At 42.1% G+C, this 24,244-nt stretch overlaps 1 protein-coding gene across 1 annotated transcript in view; it reads right to left on the bottom strand.

Annotated features, from left to right (window-relative positions):
* Positions 1 to 24,244, bottom strand: part of EPG5 (ectopic P-granules 5 autophagy tethering factor) — a 210,699-nt gene that overhangs the window by 73,873 nt on the left and 112,582 nt on the right. Inside the window, exons 19-24 of the mRNA XM_089656878.1 lie at positions 22,235 to 22,432; positions 19,967 to 20,077; positions 15,150 to 15,272; positions 9,017 to 9,183; positions 3,903 to 4,130; positions 968 to 1,091 (exon numbers count right to left, since the gene is read on the bottom strand). Coding sequence (XP_089513004.1) covers positions 968 to 1,091; positions 3,903 to 4,130; positions 9,017 to 9,183; positions 15,150 to 15,272; positions 19,967 to 20,077; positions 22,235 to 22,432 — 951 coding nt within the window. The remainder of the gene's footprint in view (positions 1 to 967; positions 1,092 to 3,902; positions 4,131 to 9,016; positions 9,184 to 15,149; positions 15,273 to 19,966; positions 20,078 to 22,234; positions 22,433 to 24,244) is intronic.

Raw genomic sequence — 24,244 nt, forward strand, 5'->3', positions numbered from 1 at the left:
CTGCCGGCTGGAAGCCTTCCTGGCCTGCAGAACACGATTACTGCTAGCGGCTATTACCGCAGGCAGTAATCGCATGTAAAAATCTGACAGGATGGTTATACCCAAGTCGATCGATAGATCCACTTGGGTACAACCAGCCTGCTCATAGATGGATTTGAAGTTCACTTTTTGCAAACAATAAATAAATAAATAAATGCACACATATTTGCAGGAAATGTGCATTCTTTTTTTGCACAAGAGCCTGCAAAGCATTGCAACCGCTATCAGTGGAACGTAGGTGCGATGCCAGTCTCCTACAGACTCTGCTTCCAACTCTCTGTCCTGGCTTCAGATTAAGAATACTTTATTAATCCAAAGGAAAATTATTAATTAAACCCAAAGGAATCAAGGTGGTGATCATCACACTCGTGTTCCACTGACAACTACAAGTCTGTCTGCCATAGTGGAAGATGGGTCTTGTAGTTCATTTATTCACAGATCTCTGTAAAGAGATCAGTGAGGAAGGGGGTGAGGGTCCCATTTGCATCATGTTACACAGATATTTAAGGCGTACCATGTAACATGGTACAAACGGTAGAGTTGTCCTTTAAAACTACATGGGGACCAGTCACCTGGCTGCACACAGAGCAGGCCTGGTCCCCTGGAACGTAAAGGGCAGAGAGATAGTCCCTGAATGCTCATTTCATCTAAGGATAAACCAAAAGTGCTGTTCAAATGTGGAGTACAAACACATAGAACAGAAATGGTAAGAAGTTACTCACATGCCTATTGAAACCTGCTTTTGCCCAGAGCTGGGCTTTGACATAAAACCATTGTAATTTGCCTTTAAAACTAGAGCTGGAAATGCCAGCATCATCAGGTTTGATGACGGGACTGGGCAGTCTCTGATAACAGATGCCACTGTCATGTGAATTTCATCACATATTGACTGTCTGTATGGTGGTCTTTCAGTCATTTTTCTTCTCACCTGCTCGCCACGCATGATCTTGGCCAGTCGGTGCGGGTCGTACTGCTTGGTCAGGGATGGGATATAGACATCTCCTTTTTGAAACTTGTCATCCTCCAGCCACACAATAAAAACATTAAACAACCTGTTGGCAAAGAATAGATTGTCTGGGCTTTAAAGCTAAAGAGTAAGGTACACATACACTATATTGCCAAAAGTATTGGGTCCCCCTTCAAATCATTGGATTCAGGTGTTCCAATCCCCTCCATGGTCACAGGTGTATATAATCAAGCCCCTAGGCATGCAGACTTCTTTTCAAACATTGGTGAAAGAATGGGTCGCTCTCAGGAGCTCAGTGACTCCAAGCGTGGTCCCGTGATAGGTGGTCACCTGGGCAAAAGGTCCATCCGTGACATTTCCTGGCTACTAAATATTCCACGCTCAACTGTTAGTGGTATTATAACAAAGTGGAAGCAACTGGGAACACCAGCAACTCAGCCACCAAGTGGTAGGCCACGTCACATGACAGAGCGGGGTCAGCGCATGCTGAAGCGCACAGTGCGCAGAAGTCACCAACTGTCTGCAGAGTCAATAGCTAAAGACCTCCAAACTTGGTGTGGCCTTCGGATTATTTTATTCACTGAACTGCAACTTAATTTTTAACATTTGCATCATGTGTCGTCTCTGGATTTTTGATTGATATTCTGTCTCTATCGTTTAAAATACACCTATGATGAAAATGATAGACCCTTCATTTCTTTGTATGTGGGGATCAAATAATTAATTTCCCCATTGTATGTCCTTCTTCCGAGTGACCACTACCCAGGTATCATTTTGTGGAGTTATATATTGTGCAAAGTGAAATATGAAATTCCATACAAATTATTTATTATATTGCCAAAATTATTGGGACAGCACTTCAAATCATGTAATTCAGGTGTTCCAATCCCCTCAACCAGCAACTCAGCCACCAAGTGGTAGGCCACGTCACATGACAGAGCGGGGTCAGCGCATGCTGAAGCGCACAGTGCACAGAAGTCGACAACTGTCTGCAGAGTCAATAGCTAAAGACCTCCAAACTTCATGTGGCCTTCAGATGAGCACAACAACCTTGCGTAGAGACCTTCATAGAATGGGTTTCCATGGCCAAGCAGCTGCATCCAAGCCTTACATCACCAAGTGCAATGCAAAGCAATGGATGCAGTGGTGTAAAGCACGCCGCCACTGGACTCTAGAGCAGTGGAGAAGTGTTCTCTGGAGTGACCAATCACTCTTCTCTGTCTGGCAATCCGATGGACGTGTCTGGCTGAGGCTGTTGCCAGGAGAACAGTACTTGCCTGACTGCATTGTGCCAAGCGTAAAGTTTGGTGGAGGGGAGTTTATGATGTCGGGTTGTTTTTCAGGGGTTGGGCTTGGCCCCCTAGTTCCAGTGAAAGGAACTCTTAAGGCATCAGCATACCAAGACATTTTGGACAATTTCATGCTCCCAACTTTGTGGGAAGAGTTTGGGGATGGCCCCTTCCTGTTCCAACATGACTGCACACCAGTGTACAAAGCAAAGTCCATAAAGACATGGAGGAGCCAGTTTGGGGTGGAGGAACTTGACTGTCCTGCACAGAGTCCTGACCTCAACCCCATAGAACACCTTTGGGATGAATTAGAGCGGAGACTGTGAGCCAGGCCTCCTCCCCCGACATCAGTGCCTGACCTCACAAATGTGCTTCTGGAAGAATGGTCCAACCTTCCCATAGACACCCTCCTAAGCCTTGTGGACGGCCTTCCCAGAAGAGTTGAAGCTGTTATAGCTGCAAAGGCCGGGGCCAACTCAATACTGAACCCTACAGACTAAGACTGGGGGGCCATTAAAGTTCATGTGCGTGTAAAGGCAGGCCGACCAATACTTTTGGCAAAATAGTGTATAATACCTTGCTTTGATCCCACCTACCCCCCTTCCCCCCTTTCACTCCCCCTTATCAACATGTAATCAAAATGTTTCAATCAAATAATTTTTTTTGTTTAAGAAATACCTCTCTTGAGACCCAGTATGCTGACCTTTGATCTACATTTGGTGGGAGAGGTCAGCAGGCGTCTGAACACATCACAGCACCATGCCATGGATGTCCTTCACAAGCTTCAGCATTATATGTAGGAAATAATCCCTGGCATAATTTAAAGCCTCATTCACATGGGCGCTGTGACCCATAAAGCATGAAATCGGCTGCCATGTTATTCTACAGGGCCGTTCATCCAGATTTCACAAGCGGGCAGGGGCAGACGAGTGGCCCTGAAACACACTGTCTGATTTTGGGGCTGCTCCCCCATCCCTGCACACTTGCAATATCTCCCAAAAATGTAAATATTTTCTTGGCGGACCGACCCTTTAAAGGATAAGTTCGTCTTTTGCTAAAAATAAGTAAAAAATAATAATGATAAAATGCACATCTTTCTGCTGGTTAAAATAATGTGCATTTATAATTTATTTACACTGCAGCCTGTAAAGCATTGCACCCGCAATTAGCAGATAATGGCTGTAGTGACAGGATCCTGCAAACTCTCAGACAGCTGCCTGCCTGTACCTCCCATAGGGGCACACAGTTACTGAACTTCAAGAAAGATCAATGAACTACAAGAGCGTGCACCAGAGCCCTCGCAGTTCATTGAGAACTACACATCGTCTGCCGGAATTGCAGATGGTTCTTGTAGTTCATTCATTCATTCATTCATTCATTCACAGGAAACTGTGAATGCCCTGTTTTTGGATTGTGACAGTGGGTGAGGGAAGAGGATCCCCCACCCACTGTCATAATGCGGAATCTGGGATGAAGCAGGCATGTGTTATATTGTAACAGGTTACATGTTACATCCTAAATACAGGTGTAATGTGTAATATGTAACAAAGTTGAACTTAATCTTTAAATTTGCAATACCACTCATTTGTAATTGCTTGACTCCTTACTTGACCAGCTCCTTGTGCAGATCTGGCGATGTCATACACTCCGGTGTGCTTCCCCCTGAGTCTGAGAAGACTGGAGACCCATCCAAGGGGCCGAGGGCTCGGATGGCTTTGCTTGCCAGGTGGTGAAAATCTGCCACTTCTATCAGGCGGCGCTTCATCTGTTTCAGGAGGTGAAGGTGGGCCGGGCTGCTGAAGAACCTCTTTCCAATACATCCTTCAACCGGTAACCTGAGCAAAGAAAACACTTAAGCTACAAAGCCAGACTCATAGTAATGTTACAACAAACACATCCATGTTCTATGTAAAGTAACCATCCCGGGTGTTAGCAGACCACTAAACCAAAGCATAGATTAAGTGCAAGCAAAGTTGGGTATCTGCATGTTCCATACCATGATATAATGAGTGTCACGTGACCCCAGATATTGACTTTCATCAACTTTGTTACTGCACCCTGATAAAGGCCAACCAGTTGAAGAACCAATAGGGGGGTGAGGCCTCCTGCTGGCTCAGAGCTCTCTAAAAAGCCAGGCTCATGCTTCCTGCTGACTGCAGAGATAAAGGCCTGACTCAGCAGTGGTGTGGAAGAACTCTGCAGAGAACCCACTGCTACCACACAGATAGCAAGGGACCTTCTCTTCAGCATGCTTGCAGGGGACAGGCTTTTCTACTCATTTCATTTTTCTTTCTTTTTTTCATTTTTTCATCATTTTTTTCATTTCATCATTTTTTTTTTCGTCTTCTGTTTTCTTATTTATTACATCCTCTCTTTTTTTCATTTGGTTTCCTTTACCCCCCCCCATTTAACATCCATGACTTTACACTATTCACCTGACAGCAATGGTCAATCACTGGTTAATTGATCAATTAGACCAGTGTTTCTCAACTCCAGTCCTCATGGACCCCCAACAGGTCATGTTTTCAGGATTTCCATTATTTTGCACAGGTGATTTGATCAGTTTCACTGCCATAGTAATTACCACAGCTGTTTCATCTGAGGGAAATCCTGAAAACATGACCTGTTGGGGGTCCATGAGGACTGGAGTTGAGAAACACTGAATTAGACTCACGTTCCCTATATATTCACCCCTGTTCATCCACCTCCCCCTGCTTGAAAAAGGAGTGCACTTCCGCCTTCCACGGCCAGTGCATGCTCCGAAACGCGTCGCAGCGCACCCTGGGATCTGACGTCATCACAGCCACGCCGCCGCTGCGCTACAGCGTCTGTTCCATCCGGCTCTGAGGGAAGACGTGCACGCCGGCCGGCCTCACCGCTGTTCCCCTCCGGCCACCACGCTGTTCCAGCCGAGAGCTGACCTCCCCACATCGCAGAGAGATGACGGCTCTTCACCCGGGTTACCACCCCACCGTTAACTATTGTTAACCGCAGCTTTTACGCTTATGATTACTTCACACATGTGAGTGTTTCTACATTTAGACTTGAATTAAAAGACTTATTGCACTTAGAGGCGCTTCTCTCCTTTTTCTATTTTCTACTCAGGCTGAGGCTGCTTTCTAAAAAAAAAAAAAAATTTAACAGCAAAGCTGGCCATAAATGGATTGAAATTCAGCCAGTTCATCAAGGACCAGTCGAATTTTGATCCATTTTTAGCCATTCCTGTTCGACAGAAGTCAATAGCTAGATCGACTTCTGTCAAACAGGAATGTAGGAAAACTTTTCTTGATCAGTTGCTGACAGCAGAGAGTCCCGCTGTCAGAATAGAATGTCCTGGCAGAAGGTACTCCTCCATGCACAAGGGAGGTGGATGGAGGAATCTGTTTATCACCTATGGACAGCTTAAAGCTGGCCATATACTATACAATTTTCTTACTCAATTTCCATGACCTTAAACAATGTAATACAAGGGCCTGCTTGATTGCATACAAATTGTTTACGTTTGACCTCGTATTATATGGTTTTGGTAAATCTAAAGGAAAATTGGAAATATAATTAAGCGTTCTTACATGGCAGACCACTTCCTGTTATCTCACATATATATTCTTATTATTATAGCCAAATTTACCACCCTAACTCCTCCCACAGTTTTATACTACATAGACAGTAATATACCGAAACGTGCGGATTGTTCCCGATTGGTGTGCTATTACTTTGTGGAACGTTTCGCCGAATGGTTCACGAAATATTGCCGTTTTTGTGGTGAAATTGGTCCCAGAGGAATGAATGGCGGAATGTTCAAAACTAGAGTGGGAGCTGACAAAAGCTAGAGTGTGAGCTGAAAAATCAGGACATGATTTCTAAACTGCCATCACTCCCTCATTTTCAAGCTCACCTACACAAATCATATATCAAAATGTTCAGCTATCCCTGCTGCCACTAAAAATGTCCACGGCTAAGCCATAGTCCTGATAGTTTTCACAATATGACCATTTGTTTGCAACTCACGCCGCCCATTGACATTCATTGAAACTGCACTCTAGCCACCTCAAGGGCAATTTCTAAACTGCGACTGTGCCTTCATTTTCAGAGACATACTATGCATCAAAATGTAGGTCTGGGTCTTGTGATTCTCACAATATAAAGCTCTTCTGTGTAGGATTTATAATTTTTAAACTACAACCGTTTGATAATGGCAACCGCCAGTGAAGTGAGCAAGTTAGAGCAGTTTGTTTTTAACCGCTCTTCTCTGCCCTTGCTGTAGAGTGAGTTGCCATAGGAACCCAGGCGTGTGAGCAGGCAGCAGAGTGACAAAAGCTAGAGTGTGAGTTGTAGACTACTGGTGGAGGCAAGAACACTTCACACAATTTCCCCAGAAATTGTAGCTTTTCTAGTTGTATACTGTATGGCCAACCTAACACTTTGCACACTTTTGTTCTGATGCTCCTGGAATGTGTTTAGTTGATATAAACTGAAAGTTCAGTTGGGCTTTAAAATGAATGCAACCTTCAATACATATATTAGGCCTCATGCGGCTGTTTTTGGCAATTGGTGTTTTTTTTCTACAGCCAATAAACTCTCCAGCATGTTATCCTATGTGTCCATCCCCGGCATGTTATCCATGTGTCCATCCCCGGCATGTTCTCCTATGTGTCCATCCCCAGCATGTTATCCATGTGTCCATCCCCAGCATGTTCTCCTATGTGTCCATCCCCAGCATGTTATCCTATGTGTCCATCCCCGGCATGTTATCCTATGTGTCCATCCCCAGCATGTTATCCTATGTGTCCATCCCCGGCATGTTATCCTATGTGTCCATCCCCGGCATGTTATCCTATGTGTCCATCCCCGGCATGTTATCCTATGTGTCCATCCCCGGCATGTTCTCCTATGTGTCCATCCCCAGCATGTTCTCCTATGTGTCCATCCCCGGCATGTTCTCCTATGTGTCCATCCCCGGCATGTTATCCTATGTGTCCATCCCCGGCATGTTATCCTATGTGTCCATCCCCGGCATGTTATCCTATGTGTCCATCCCCGGCATGTTATCCTATGTGTCCATCCCCGGCATGTTCTCCTATGTGTCCATCCCCGGCATGTTATCCTATGTGTCCATCCCCGGCATGTTCTCCTATGTGTCCATCCCCAGCATGTTCTCCTATGTGTCCATCCCCGGCATGTTATCCTATGTGTCCATCCCCGGCATGTTATCCTATGTGTCCATGCACACAGAGGTTTTTATCAGCACATTTTGTCAGGGGTGTTTTCTGGCTGGAAAAAAAACCCAGAACTAGTGGGTTTCAAGAAGAGGTTTATAGATGTAAAAACACTCTAATGCGGTAAAACATGGTAAAATGCCACAAACTAGCGTTTTTGAGCCATCATTTGTTTTTGTGCTAAAATATGCTAATGGGGAAAAACCTGGCTACAAGCTACAAAAACGCGAAAAAAACTCACATTTTTACCACAACTTTAAACAGCTAATGCTACCGGTGTTTTTAAAATGCCCAGTGTGCATGAGGCCTTAGAATGGTAAACAATCATTATTAACCACTTCCCGTCCGGCCATTGTATATAAACGGCCGGACGGTGGCAGTGCAGGGGCGGGTGGCCATTTATAAACGGCCTCCCCGCACCCAGCTTGTGCGTGCTCCCTGGGAGCGCGCAGCACAGTGATCCGGTGCCCGCTGTGTCCTCCAGACACAGTGGAACACCAATCGTCAGACGGGACCTCTGTGCGAGGTCCCGATCATGTGATCACTGATTGGCCAATCAGTGATCACATGCAAAGTAGTAAGCAAGATGTCACTTCTGACATCATTGCTTACTACGTGTGAAATCTGTGAATGATCACAGAGATCACATGGTACAAGGCTATTCACAATAGCCTTGTACCATGTGACAAGCTGTGACCAATCACAGCTCACACGGTAGTTCTCAATGGCTGCAGGAATGCAGCCAGAGAGAAGGAGAAATGATTGCTTTTATAGCCTTTATGGGTGTAAAAGCAATCAGTGTAAAAAAAAAAAAAAAATCTTCATCACCCCCAAGTAGTACAGTGTCACCATGGTGACACTGTACTGCTAGGGTGACAGTATGTAAAAAAACAAAAACAAATAATAATATAAAAAAAAATTTAAAAATTAAAAAATGTTTAAAAATTATAATTTTTGGTTATAAACTAATTTGGGTTTTTTTTTTTCTAAAAAGATAACAGAATATATTTTGGCCAAGATTTATGATGAAATACTATTTATTTGCAAAATTTTATAAGAAAAACACTTTTTTTCAAAATTTTTGGACATTTCATTTACATAGCAAAAAAAAAAAAAAAATCCCAGTGGTGAATACATACCACCAAAATAAAGCTTTATCTATCTCAAAAAAATGCTAAAAAATTCATATGAGTACAGTGTTGCATGACCGCGCAATTGTCATTCAAAGTGTGATTGCACTGAAAGCTGAAAATTGGCCTGGACAGGAAGGAGGGGGGAAAGTGTCCGGACTGGAGGTGGTTAATTAAAGGATTCTATAAACATCATTCCTACCCCTCATATTCCACAAAACTTTTCTTGTACCAAAACACAAGATTCAGCAGCAGCAACCACAGATTACAATCCATGGTTTCCGCATTACCTTATGGTATTTTCATGAAATCACACACAGTACAAATACAATATTTGAAAAAAAAAAAAAAAAATCCTTTCTAGAATCATCTTACCCATACTGTGGTCCTGGCCGGCTCAGGTAGAGGAGGAAAAACTTTTGCCAAAAAAATGGTAAGAGTGGGTGATCTGCTGGGGTAGCCATGGCTTGGTGAGCCCATCGATAAATCATTAATCTTTGTAGAGAAGGCACAATAGGCAACTTCAGCTGCTGCTGGGCTTTCTGCAAACACAGAGAGACTCCATTATACAAAAGTTAAGAGAAAGCATTACAGAAGATGTGGATCTGTGGAGCATCAATGAAAAGACACGTGAGACACACAAGTGGCGTATAAAACATCTCCCTATAATAGAACAGCCAGATAGACACAAGTTTACTTTTTGGGATGCCAGATGGGTAGGAAGGATACCCTTTAGCACCACATTTTTAATGTTTATGCGTGTATGTAAACCCTCATTTTTTTCCAGTATGTGTCACATCAGGTCACACTGTATACAATTTTCCAAAACAATTTTTTTTTTTTTTTAGGAATCTGTTGCAGTTTTACCTGGAGATCCTGACAGTTACAGCACTTTCTGTTGTAGGAAGACAAGCTAAGCTATTGTCTTGCAACTAGCGGCAGCACTGTCATTCATCCATGAGTTTTCCTTGAGTTGGCAGTTGGGCTGCCTATCACATAGTTACATAGTTAGTCTGACTGAAAAAAAACAAAAGTCCATCCAGTTCAACCAAAAAAGTTATAATCCTACACCCACAGTTGATCCAGAGGAAGGCAAAAAAAAACCCAGCAAAGCACGATCCAATTTGCTCCTGCAGGGGAAAAATTCCTTCCTGATCCCCCGAGAGGCAATCGGATATTCCCTGGATCAACTTTACCTATAAATGTTATATCCAGTTATATTCTGTGTATCCAAGAAAGAATCCAGGACTTTCCTACAGCAATCCACTGAGCTGGCCAGAACCAACTCTTGAGGGAGTCTATTCCACATTTTCACAGAGAAGAGTTTGGAGATTAAATTTATTTTCCTCCAGACGTAAAGAGTGCCCCCTTGTCCTCTGTGATGACCTCAGGGTTCAGTATATGAACCACTGATGTATTTATACATGGAGATCATATCCCCCCTTATGTATTATACATGGAGATCATATCCCCCCTTATGTATTATACATGGAGATCATATCCCCCCTTATGTATTATACATGGAGATCATATCCCCCCCTATGTATTATACATGGAGATCATATCCCCCCCTTATGTATTATACATGGAGATCATATCCCCCCCTTATGCATTATACATGGAGATCATATCCCCCCTTATGTATTATACATGGAGATCATATCCCCCCTTATGTATTATACATGGAGATCATATCCCCCCTTATGTATTATACATGGAGATCATATCCCCCCTTATGTATTATACATGGAGATCATATCCCCCTTATGTATTATACATGGAGATCATATCCCCCTTATGTATTATACATGGAGATCATATCCCCCCCTTATGTATTATACATGGAGATCATATCCCCCTTATGTATTATACATGGAGATCATATCCCCCCCTTATGTATTATACATGGAGATCATATCCCCCCCTTATGTATTATACATGGAGATCATATCCCCCCTTATGTATTATACATGGAGATCATATCCCCCCATGGAGGATACATGGAGATCATATCCCCCCTTACGTATTATACATGGAGATCATATCCCCCCTTATGTATTATACATGGAGATCATATCCCCCTTATGTATTATACATGGAGATCATTTCCCCCCTTATGTATTATACATGGAGATCATATCCCCCCTTATGTAGTATACATGGGGATCATATCCCCCCCTTATGTATTATACATGGAGATCATATCCCCCCTTAATCTTCTCTTCTCAAGAGAGAATAAATTCAGTACTTTCTCCAGTTCCCCAATGTTCTTTTTGTGAATTGGTGCCCAAAACTGAACTGCATATTCCAGATGAGGTCTTACTAATGATTTGTACCGGGGAAATTATATCTCTCTCTCTGGTTTTGACAGGTACCCTCTCCCACTTCCAGTCGGATCGCCTTGGCAATTTGACTATAAGTTTGCCCCCACCCTTCCTTCCCCCACAGGCTTCCAGGACCATTAACAAAGCACAGAGTGGCTCACACATGCGCAGTGGGAATGGGCTATGCAGCAGCAAGACTTTGCTGCCAGTTAAGATGCTGGTGCTAGGAACCCGAAGGCGACTGAAGAATCAGCTTGGGCGAGGACAGCGCTGGGTCATTTGACAGGTAAATGTCCTTATATTAAAATTCAGCAGCTACAGTATTTGTAGCTGCTGTTTTTTTTTTTTTTTTTTTGATGGGGAGCTCCTTTTTAACCAAAGGCGGCTACAGCACAGTCGTCCAGTTCGGGGAGGGCATCCATAGACGTCCTCCCAAAACGTCTCCTACAGCTACTCAAGATCGAGTTAAAAGGGCCAATCACAGCGGCCCTTTACCATATGATCAGCTGTGTCCAATCACAGCTTATCACAATGTAAACACACTTGCCTGTTATCGTCAGCACTTTCCTCACATGTGGTCACAATATGAGGAGAGCTGGTAACCGACAAGTGTGACAGTGGCATGTACACAGATCAGTGCCCTGATTATGAGTGCAGCCCTATCAGTGTCCATCAGTGCAACCTCATAAGTACACATCAGTGAATGAGAAACATTACTGTTTTGCAAAATTTTATAACAGAAAGAAAAAATTTCATATGGGTACAGTGTTACATGACAGCGCAATTGTCATTCAAAGTGCAACAGCGCTGAAAGCTGAAAATTGTCCTGGGCAGGAAGGGGGTGAAAGTGTCCGATATTGAAGTGGTTAAAGCGAAGCTCCACCCAAAAGAGGAAGTTCTGCTTTAAGTCTTTGTCCCCCCGCTCCCCATTAACAATTGGAACCTTTGGGGAGCAGGTACCCAAATTTGACAGGTACCCACTCACACTTCCTCTGCAATAGCCTAGGCAATCTGAAGAGAAAGTTGTCATCCCCCTCCCTTCCCGTAGTCTTCTGGGACACGTGACAAGTCCTAGAAGACTATGGGGCCATTCACAAAGCGCAGCGCTTCTCGCGCATGCGCAGTGGGCACCCGGCTGTGAAGCCGCAAGCTGTCACAGCCAGAAACGCACATTGAAGACGCCGACGCTGGGAAAACAAGATGGCCGGTGAAGCCAGCCGTGGTGAGGACACCGCTGGACTGAGGAACAGGTAAGTGTCTGTATTTTAAAAGTCAGTAGCTACGGTTTTTCGGTTTTTGTAGCTGCTGACTTTTATTTTCTTTTTTTTCAGGTGGAACTCCACTTTAAGGACCCTTTATGACAGGCTGACAATGCTGTTGCCATTTGCATGGTAGTGGCTTAGCTTTCTCAGCCTGTTACAGCCAGGATCTTTTAACCACCTCCCGTCCGGCCGTTGCATATAAACGGCCAGACGGTGGCAGTGCAGGGTCGGGTGGCCATTTATAAACGGCTTCCCCACCCCCTGCTTGTGCGCGCTACCTAGGAGCGTGCAGCACCGCGATCAGGTGCCCGCTGTGTCCTCTGGACACAGTGGAACACCGATCGTCGGACGGGACCTTTCTGTGAGGTCACATGGTACAAGGCTATTCACAACAGCCTTGTACCATGTGACAAGCTGTGACAAATCACAGCTCACACAGTAGTTCTCAATGGCTGCAGGAATGCAGCCAGAGAGAAGGAGAAAAGATTGATTTTACAGCCTTTATTAGTGTAAAAGCAATCAGTGTAAAAAAAAAAAAAAAAAAAAAAATCTTCATCACCCCCCACAAGTAGTGCCATGGTGACACTGTACTGCTAGGGTGACAGTATGTAAACAAAAAAAAAAACAATAATATTAAAAATTTTTAAAAAATTATAATTTTTGGTTATAAAATTTGGGTTATTTTTTTTTTTTACTAAAAAGATAACGGAATAAATTTTGGCCAAGATGTATGATGAAATATTATTTATTTGCAAAATTTTATAAGAAAAATGCTTTTTTTCTAAATTTTTGCACTTTTTCATTTACATAGCAAAAAAAAATAAAAACCTCAGTGGTGAATAAATACCACCAAAATAAAGCTTTATCTGTCACAGATAAATGCTAAACAATTCATATGGGTACAGTGTTGCATGACCGCGCAATTGTCATTCAAAGTGTGATAGCGCTGAAAGCTGAAAATTGGCCTGGACAGGAAGGGAGTGAAAGTGTCCGGACTGGAAGTGGTTAAGCATATGTGAGGTGCACTGAAGTTACATTTTTTAGTTCTTTAATGATGAACTAAATCAAAAGAATAAATACGAGCGCATCTATAAAGTAGCAGCTGAACATAAGGTACCAATCACCCTCAAAACAATATATATCACAAGATGCAGCGCTATAAACTATATCATATATGCATGGATCAAAGAATCAGTCATGAATGACTAAACAGTTGAAAGTTCATAAAATAGGTGACTTTAGTGCTCTCTTCTACTTTATATCCTCCTGATGGTCAGGCGTTTGTGCAGAATAGTGCTGAAGGGGTGCACACTCACCAGAACGCACAGATATATGAGCGTTTAGTATAGATTCCCCTTTAGGATCATCGACTGGACACGCTGTGATATTATGACAACCACCTTCCAGACCTCCTAGATGTTCCTGTATATTCCCTGGTTTAGGTGACCTGCGGACTTCTCCTTAGGATCAGCATACGATTCGTACCCCACAAAGAGATGAGTGGCTAAAATGGGTACTCCCCAAGGGAGTCAGAACAAAACGCATCCATAGTGTAGTAGGTCATTTAAAAGGATTTATTAAAACTCAGCAGTCCGTGTACACGGTAATATATAAACAATATGGACTAGCCACTCTAGTGGCACATCCCCCCAGACGACGTGCGTGTGCACGAAACGCGTAGGAGGAGCCAAGAACGCCGTGACGTCATACCGCCGGAGCATCGTGGCGCTCCGGCGGTCATCTTTATCACTGGACGGTTAGTCCATATTGTTTATATATTACCGTGTACACGGACTGCTGAGTTTTAATAAATCCTTTTAAATGACCTACTACACTATGGATGCGTTTTGTTCTGACTCCCTTGGGGAGTACCCATTTTAGCCACTCATCTCTTTGTGGGGTACGAATCGTATGCTGATCCTAAGGAGAAGTCCGCAGGTCACCTAAACCAGGGAATATACAGGAACATCTAGGAGGTCTGGAAGGTGGTTGTCATAATATCACAGCGTGTCCAGTCGATGATCCTAAAGGGGAATCTATACTAAACGCTCATATATCTGTGCGTTCTGGTGAGTGTGCACCCCTTCAGCACTATTCTGCACAAACGCCTGACCATCAGGAGGATATAAAGTAGAAGAGAGCACTAAAGTCACCTATTTTATGAACTTTCAACTGTTTAGTCATTCATGACTGATTCTTTGATCCATGCATATATGATATAGTTTATAGCGCTGCATCTTGTGATATATATTTAATGATGAACTGTTTGGGTTCACATGACTGAAACTTGTTTTCACTACTATATAATGAAACAGAAATCCAGGGTATTTTGCAAAATAACAGCAACCAACTTCCATGGTCACTGGCTGTAGCCGATCTCCTCTCAACTCACATGGGTACTTTTGGCCTAACTCTGTGATAGTGTGTTCACTATTCAATAGCAAGACAAAATGATGTGGAAGGAGGTAAGACAAAACCAGCATGCATAGAAGTTGGTCAGAATTTACGATATACATGGGCAGCACAGCGGCTAAATGGTTAGCACTTCCGCCTGGCAGTACTAGGGTTGTTTGTTCGAATCCCAGCCACGGCACCACCTGCCTGGAGTTTGCATGTTCTCCCTGTGCCTGCGTGGGTTTCCTCCGGGTACACCGGTTTTCTGCCACACTCCAAAGACATGCTGGTAGGTGAATTGGCTCCTGTCTAAATTGTCCCTAGTATGTGTATGTATGAATGTGAGTTAGGGACCTTAGATTGTACACCCCTTGAGGGTTAGGGACTGATGTGAATGTACAATATATATGTAAAGTGCTGCCAAATTGACGGCGCTATATAAGTACCTGAAATAAATAAATTAATTAATTATACAACAGCCTGGATTTAAGTGGCTCCAGGGGATTCTTCAGTCTCTGAAGGCAATACCTTAAGAGCGTGATCTGGATTTATAGAAGGATTGCTGAGCAACTCGTATTCCACAACCCTCCGCAGCTGAGAATCCTCTTCAAACAAAGATTCTGCGTTCAGCACAGTCCATGAGAACCAAATCTGAAAAGACATATCAATTGCATGAAAGTATTAGAAATGTTTTAAATACTGGAGTAAAGAAACTGCCTTGAAGATTAGGAAAATACTGTTAGGGCCGATTATAAAGATTGTCAAATGTATTGCTTTCAATTTCGCCCTACTGTGCCCCAATCAACTGCAAACCTCTTCTCCAATTCAAAGAAAATGAAAAGATAAAAGTGAAGAGTAAAAAAGACAACAAACAAAATGTTTTAAAAATTGTAAAAAGCTAAACAATCGTTAAATTAACCATCTGTTTGGGGCAATTTTTTTTACATTTTTCTCACATACATTCAGAGTTTTTTGCTATAAAATACTTTTTCTGAAAGCAGAAGCCTTGGAGAATAAAATCGTGGTTGTTGCAATTTTTTACATAACAACATATTTATAGTCGTTTATCAAATGCAAATTTATAGGATAAAAAATACACGTAAATGAATTGTGGTGCACACCAGTGTTGCAAACCTCCCGCAGCATTTTTTTACTTACAAAACATGGAAAATTTAATAAAAGAGCACTTTTTTTTTTTTTTACGAACAACCTGAAAATGACATTAAAAACTAAGACAATCAATATTTAAAGAGCATAAACACTGACAATACCCATAGCAAGTAATTTGACACTCACAAAAGTCAAAACATCCTGACAAATGATCAGCCTCTGATATTTCTAGACAGTTGTAAAAATCACAGATTTTTATATACTCTCCGTAAATTTACTGAGTGTTGGCAACCCCGGTGCACACAAACACAATACCCAATTTTTGGTAAAATATAAAATATGATGTTATGTCACGTAACTAGATACCAAACACATCAAGATCAGTAACTAAAATTGTCCATAAGTGGTGCTTTGCAGGTTATCAGTTCAGAATTAATCGTGAATTATGGCCCTAGAATTATTGCTCTCACTATTGTGGTGATAACTTACATGTGTGGTGCAATTACTGTTTACATATGCATGCTGGACCTACACGCATGTTTGCATTTGCATGTGTTCGTGGATGGGGGTGCTTTTACATTTTTGATAGTTTGTTTTTATGTATAAGGCTACGCTCACACTAGCGTTGTGTGCAGGCGGAAGAGAGGCGTTTGGGAAGCGTTTTTACCGCTTCCCAAACGCCTCTGACAATTCTGCACATTGCAGCACATGGTGCTGTTCTAACGGGAGCGTTAGCGTCGCGGCAAAACGGACGCCTCTGGTCGAGTCAGGAGGCGTTGAAGCCTCCTATTCTAGTCTATGGTGCCGCTCCGCAAACGCCCAGCCGGCGTTTGCGGTGGCGACGCGGTTGTGGGGCGTTTGCGGAGCGGTAACACCATTCAAACTTCATTATAGGCATTTGTGGGGCGTTTTTAACGCTCGGCAAACGCCTAGCAACCACTGCTAAACTGCGCATGCGGCGTCCGCCGAGTGCTAAAACCACTCAGCAAACGCCGGAGCAACGCTTGCCAAACGCTATAGGGGCGTTTGGCAAGCATTGGTAAAACAGTCAAGTGTGAAAGTTTGGTTTTTTTTATTCTTTTTATTTTTGTTTTCAATTTAACTGCTTATGGAGACTTCAGGGGTTTATTAAACCTCTATTGTCTCCCCTCCAAAGCAGCTAACCAAACACAGATTGTTCTGAAACCAAAAGTAACGAAATCCTCATCGCTTCCGCTTTCATTTGTCACAGTGGAGATATTCATCTCCAGTGTAGGACGCAGTCCTGACTGCTTAACGCAGCCCCAGGCATCCCAGAGGAACAGGGGATCTCGGGAACCACCAGGCAGCCATTCACAGTGCTGTCAAATGGCTTTACTGCCGCCTAGTTTATTTTTACAAAATAGCCGATCGCAGGCTTAACAAAAAAAAAAATAAAAATATGGTACCAAGGTCAAGGTTGCAGCTGCAGTCATGGTCTTGTAACAACCACTTGCTGACAGGACATTTTTATACTTATGTCAGTCAGCAAGTGGTTTTATTTATATATATATATACACACATATATACACATATATATATATATATATATACACACACACACACACACACATATATATATATATATATATATATACACACACACACATATATATATATATATACACACATACATATATATATATATACACACACACACACACATATATATATATACACACACACACACACATATATATATATATATATATATATACACACACACATATATATATATATATATATACACACACACACATATATATATATATATATATACACACACACATATATATATACACACATATATATATACACACATATATTAATATTTTAAAAAATGCTCTAAATTGTTCATATCTAATGTTGTGAATGATCATCTCATTGGTAAGCGGAGTGGCTGTTCTCATGAAAGAGTCCAAAAAGGTCCTGGGGGAGATATAAATTTGTGAGTGAAACAGCAGAGAATGTATTTTGGGGTTCTAAACACCCATAGCCTGGACAAAGAGGGAGTGTCTACACCCCCCAAACGTGCTGGCTCTAATTTCACTAATTAATCAACAGAAGACTGTGTTGGACTCGACCTTTGGTGTAGTGCCCTTACTACTTCTCACAAATAAGGTTTCTATCACTGTCTGGATCCCTGCCAGGAGATTCACACTCTCTGTTTGTCATGGCGACTGCTCTTGGGACTGCAAGGTTTGGGAAAATTCAAAATTTTGATCACCAGAACAGGAATAGAGGCAAAATCTTCCAATTGGGACGCTCATTCTGTCTAGGAGGGTATTTCCTTCACCATAGGAGAGCTTTCTTCCCAGGACCTCTACAGAACAGGAAGTGAAGGAAATTTCCCTAATGGGACACACATGGCAAAATACCTGACAAGCGTTTAATCCATTCCCTACTCTATTCAAAATTACAAACAATAGCTTTAAAAATACTTTTTTTTTTTTTTATATACAGCTGCAGTCACATAACTTCCCCGCAGGCTGATGGTTCGTGTAGAAACCTTTTCTCCAATGATGCCCTCCTCTTTTCACAATGCTGAACTTCCAGCACTGCAGGGTTATTAAATTTGGGTCTATCACTGCAGTACACTAAAAGCAGCCCAATGGGCATCCGCATCTTTCTGTCTTCTCTTCCACTGACAAGTGGTTGCTCTGCTTTCACAGACTATTCTGTGAATGGGGGACAAACAGATGAATGAGAGGATCCCCTCCGCCATTAACCACTTCCTGCCCGGCCGTTGTATATAAACGGCTGGACGGTGGCAGTGCAGAGGCGGGTGGCTGTTTATAAACGGCCTGCCCGATCCCTGCTTGTACGCGCTCCCTGGGAGCAACCAGCACCGCAATCCGGTGCTTGCTGTGTCCTCCGGACACAGTGGAACACCAATCGTCGGACGGGACCTCTGTGAGAGGTCCTGATCATGTTTGGCCAATCAGTGATCACATGCAGAGAAGTAAGCAAGATGTCACTTCTGGCATCATTGCTTACTATGTGTGAAATCTGTGAATGATCACAACTATTCACAACAGCATTGTACCATGTGACAAGCTGTGACCAAATCACTCTCACACAGTAGCTCTCAATGGCTGCAAGAATGCAGCCAGAGAGAAGGAGAAAATGATTGCTCTTACAGCCTTTATGGGTGTAAAAGCAATCAGTGTAAAAAAAAAAAGAAAAAAATCTTCATCACCCCCCCCCCAAGTAGTGGTGACACATGGTGAAACTGTACTGCTAGGTTGACAGTATGTAAAAAAAAAACCATAAATAATAATATAAAACAAAAAAAAAAAAAAAGTAAAAACTTTTTTTGAAAAATTATAGTTTTTGGTTATAAACTAATTTGGGTCATTTTTTTTTTACTAAAAAGAACTAACAGAATACATTTTGGCCAAGATTTCTGATGAAATATTATTTATTTGCAAAATTTTATAAGAAAAACATGTTTTTTCAAAATTTTTGTACTTTTTCATTTACATAGCAAAAAAAATAAAAATCCCAGTGGTGAATAAATACCCCAAAATAAAGCTTTGCCTCAAAAAAATGCTACAAAATTCATATGGGTACAGTGTTGCATGACCGCGCAATTGTCATTCAAAGTGTGATAGCCCTGAAAGCTGAAAATTGGCCTGGACAGGAAGAGGGTGAAAGTGTCCGGATTGGAAGTGGTTAACATAACGTGTTACACATCGTTAAAACGATGCAAGGACTTTTGTCACTGTAAGAGAGGACAGAAAGAAGCGGGTGCCCATTGGGCCTTCTTCAGTGTGCTCTAATAGTAGACACAAAAATATAAACCCCTGCAACGCTGGAAGTTCAGAGCTGAGAAGGGGACCAGGCATAACTGAAGAAAAGAATTCTACAGGAACCACCAGCCTGCAGGACATACTGCTTTACAGTTATGTGACTGTAGCAAAAAAAAAAATGTAACGACATCTTAAAAAAAAAAAAAAAAATCCTTCATGAATTCCTTACCATTAAAAATATAGGTTTATACCTCTTTAGCGTGGTTTAAATTGTTAATAACTAAAATAAAATAAAACAATTAAAAAAAACATTAAATATGCAGCAAAACAGATTCTGCTAGGTGTTCCCAAAATGATTATAAAAACGAAGGCAAGATCTAGCCAGAGTAATTTTATAAACTGGCAGAAAACAATGTTGATAATGAAAAATGGGCCGGTGTTTCCATTAGGAAGAACTCTCAGTACCTGGGAAGGGTTGTAGTTGGCATCAATAAATGAAGGAGTAACATTGCCGGCCACAATCCATCCGACGAAGGAGGAGAGAATCCCGCGGTCACAGTGATATCCTAGAGCATCCTAAAAATGGGGAAGACAGAATTTCGAGAACCAGATCAGTCACTTCACTTGCCCCAGGCATAAGAAACAATTGAATACTGTCCGTGATACTTCTTATTTGCACTAACATACAAAGTTCAGGACAAGCTTTTGGTGTATGTCCCCTTCTTCAGCCTCGGTTCACGCTTATCCGGTGCAGCATACCGCATGTGATTTGCACAGGAACCGCACCGCATTCCTGTGCAAATCACATGCAAAATCTGTGTGGTGCGATTTGAGCCATACATTTTGTATGGCTCAAATCGCACCACATACACAGCAAAAAGGTGTAGGACTCTTTTTTTTGGTCCGCACTAGAATCGGGCCAGATAGGTGTTCACACCCATGCAATCTGATTCTGCACATCGCACCACGTTTTGCAAACTGATTTCGGGGTGTTGTTAACTTAAAATAAACTCCCGCAATGGTTCGTGTGTGTGTGTGTGTATATATGTGTGTGTATATATATGTGTGTATATATATGTGTGTGTGTGTGTATATATATGTGTGTGTATATATATGTGTGTATATATATGTGTGTGTGTGTATATATATGTGTGTATATATATGTGTGTGTTTTATATATATAAGTATATGTGTGTGCGCGCGCGTGTGTGTTATATATATATATGTGTGTGTGTGTATATATATGTGTGTGTGTGTGTATAGATATGTGTGTGTGTGTTATATATGTGTGTGTGTGTGTATATATGTGTGTGTATATATATGTGTGTGTGTGTGTGTATATATATGTGTGTGTGTATATATGTGTGTATATATATATATATGTGTGTGTATATATGTGTGTATATATATATGTGTGTATATATATATATATATATATATATATATATATGTGTGTGTGTGTGTGTGTGTGTGTGTTATATATATATGTGTGTGTGTGTTATATATATGTGTGTGTGTATATATATATATGTATGTATGTATGTGTGTGCGTGTGTTATATATACATATGTACGGATTGGATGCAGTTTGAACCGCATCCAATCTGCATGACACTTCTTATGGTGCCTGTTCACCTATGTCCGGTGCACTGGGGGTGCGGATTCAGTGTGGTTTTAAGAAAAGTCATGTCCAAAGCAGTGGCTTCAGGTTCAGGTGCAGATTACAGTCTATTGACTTCTATAGGAACAGTTCCTAAACCGCACATGTGTGAACAAGATAAGATCTTGAGCTAATCCTGTCCTGAACCTGATATAAACCTGACCTGAACCTGTGAACAACTACTGTAGCAATCAGCTGTGAAACCTGAGCTTCAATCTGCACTGCACATGTGTGAATCAGATCTAAAAGAATCTCTAAGGGAACAACAGAAAAAAAACACACACAAACAAATGAACACAGCAATCCTTGTCCCAGGCATAAGAGAAATCTGTGCTGCACATGATAACCAGTCAGATACTTTGGGGGAGATGTACAAAAAATGGAGAGTGCAAAATCTAGTGCGTCTCTGCACAGAAACCAATCAGCTTCCAGGTTTTATTGTCAAAGCTGAAGTTGGAAGTTGATTGGCTACTGAAAGGATCGATTTTCTTTATCCCCTCAGAGATCCCCGCTCTGTGGAGAGATTCCTGGTTAATCAGCAGAATTCTGGGAACACCCTATGAACATGGAAATAACGGCAGCTTATGTTCAGAGATGTTCAAAGTTTATTAGACATTACGAAGATTATATAGGATACAGAAAAATAAGGGAGGGGGGAGCGAGTTTCAAAACTGCAACTTGTAAGTTTCCATCATGACCTAACTACATGAAACATGACATATACATTTCTTGGTATAAACTGTTTCTGCTAACTTTCTTAGAATCGGCTGGACACAGAAAGCTCGGGGTCATCTTATCTTTGTTTATACATAGCAAGCTGAAACAGTTTCATTAAACTTCCAATATATCTGCATAAAGCTAACTTAATACTTAAATTGGCATACATAAACAAAATGGAGGTTATCTAGATCCTTTCAGCTACCATGCGCAGCTGCACCAGATTCTGAGTGCTCCAGTTTTAGCAAATTTTCCCCTTTCATTGTCAATCCTGGGAGAATGAAATGAAGCATCGAACTGGGTGCATGTAAAATGGTCTTCTGTGATGGTTGGTGCCCAGAAAGTACTCCATGTTACCTTGTGCTGTTGATAGAGCAGCTTCTGCACGCAGTCCTCCTCCATGTATCTGAATGCCGCTTTACAGAGCTGGTCCATGAGGTGTAGGCTGCCTTTATCTCTGTGCCACAGCTGCTGGCTTATGAGAACCTGAATCCAGAACTCCAGCACTGCCACCGGGCCCACTTCATTAGGATTAGTGCTAGTAATAATGTGGGTCTATGGAAAAAGAGGACATGTCATTACTCCAAAGGTTGTGCTACTCCCTCTCTAGACTGTTCCATTGCATTTGCAGAAGAAGCCGTTGGAACATACCATCTTCTACATAACATCCTCCCGAAGACCATCCAGTAGATTGTTAATATGTTATAACAACTAAGGAGAAATCTATAAGATAGTCACTATTTGAGTCCGTCTGCTGACCACTAGTGCCGAAATGAGTAGAACCAACCAAAAATATTATAAGAAAGTTAAACCATCTGAATTTAAGCAAAAATCCCCTCTACAGCAGAACCGGAAGAGGGAGAAGCAAGCGAAAAAGGCAGTAGGTTTTGCTGTAGTGCTCATACTGTATACGAACAATAGACAAACTTATGGTAGGAGAGAGCAAAGTGACAGAGAGATGAATCTGTTGCTTCTCCTTTCACTGGCTGGGAAAGGGACAAACCTGTATTACTAAACTGTAGTAGAAAAAAAAAAAAAAAGTCAGATCTCCATCCCTGCAAGACAGGGTTGTGCTGGGGCACAGAGCTGTGCAAAACTCAGAAATGGATGGACAGAAAAAGAAATCTATTGTCTCGTAAAGCAGAACTCAGAATGTTTTGCTGCCCGTGCAGTGGGGCTGAGTCCGCACTGCAAGGGTTATTGCTTGTTTTGCTCTAGGATAGAGGACAGAGGAGATATACTTACCTCACTCACCAATCCTCCCCACACAAGACCGGTCCCTTCAGCTCCTGCCTCCCCCACGGTCCAGAAGTCTTGTAAATGGATTGTTCCTGACGTCAGCATGCTCCATAGACAGGAACAGTCCACCAATGGACCTTGGGGGAGCACATTTTTCTGGAGGATCGGCAGGTCAGGTGAATATAAGCTTTTTGATTACCCCTCGAAAAACGAGAAGTTGACCCATGCAGTGCCTGGAGTTCTGCTTTAAATAAATTCAATACAATCCTTTCCTCTCATAAATGAATTGTATCTGTGTATTTAGCCATTTGAATAAAGTCCAGCTTTAGAACCACTAAACTAAGTACTGCATCTGCCTAAAATCCTGTTCTGGGAGGTGATGGCCTCAATCATTTCAGTATCTCCAACATACGTCCATTTTTAACCTCTGAAACCACTAAGCAACTTCACTTCCTGGTTATCTCTCGCCTTGACTATTGTAACTCCCTCCTCATTGGCCGACCTCATTGCAGGCTATCCCCTCTTCAGTCTATCATGAATGCTGCTTCCAGACTCATCCACCGTACCAACCGTTCCATATCTGCAATCCCTCTCTGCCAATCCCTCCACTGGCTTCCCATTGCCCAACAAATAAAATTCAAAACATTAACAGTAACATATAAAGCCATTTATAACTCTGCCCCAAATTACATCACCAATCTTGTCTCTAAATATCACCCAAACCGTCCTCTCCGCTCCTCCCACGACCTCCTGCTCTCTAGCTCCCTGGTCTCCTCCTCCCATGCTAGTCTCCAGGACTTCTCCAGAGCCTCCTCCATCCTCTGGAACTCTCTACCCCAATCTATCCAACTATCACCTACTCTGTCCACTTTTAGGCGATCTCCGAAAACCTCTCTCTTCAGGGAAGCCTGTCCCATCTTCAGCTAATAACCAAATCTTCTATTTTTCCTATCAGTTCATCCCCCACAGTTACTACCTTTTGTACCACCAACCCCTCCCTCTTAGATTGTAAGCTCCAAGGAGCAGGGCCCTCCTATCCCTCTTGTATTGAACTGTATCGTTTCCCTTTATATTGTAAAGCGCTGAGCAAATTGTTGGCACCATATAAAGCCTGTATAATAATAATAA

Source organism: Staurois parvus, unplaced genomic scaffold (assembly GCF_062004578.1).
Source record: "Staurois parvus isolate SC_StPar_1 unplaced genomic scaffold, SC_StPar_1.0 ptg000946l, whole genome shotgun sequence".
NCBI lineage: Eukaryota > Metazoa > Chordata > Amphibia > Anura > Ranidae > Staurois > Staurois parvus.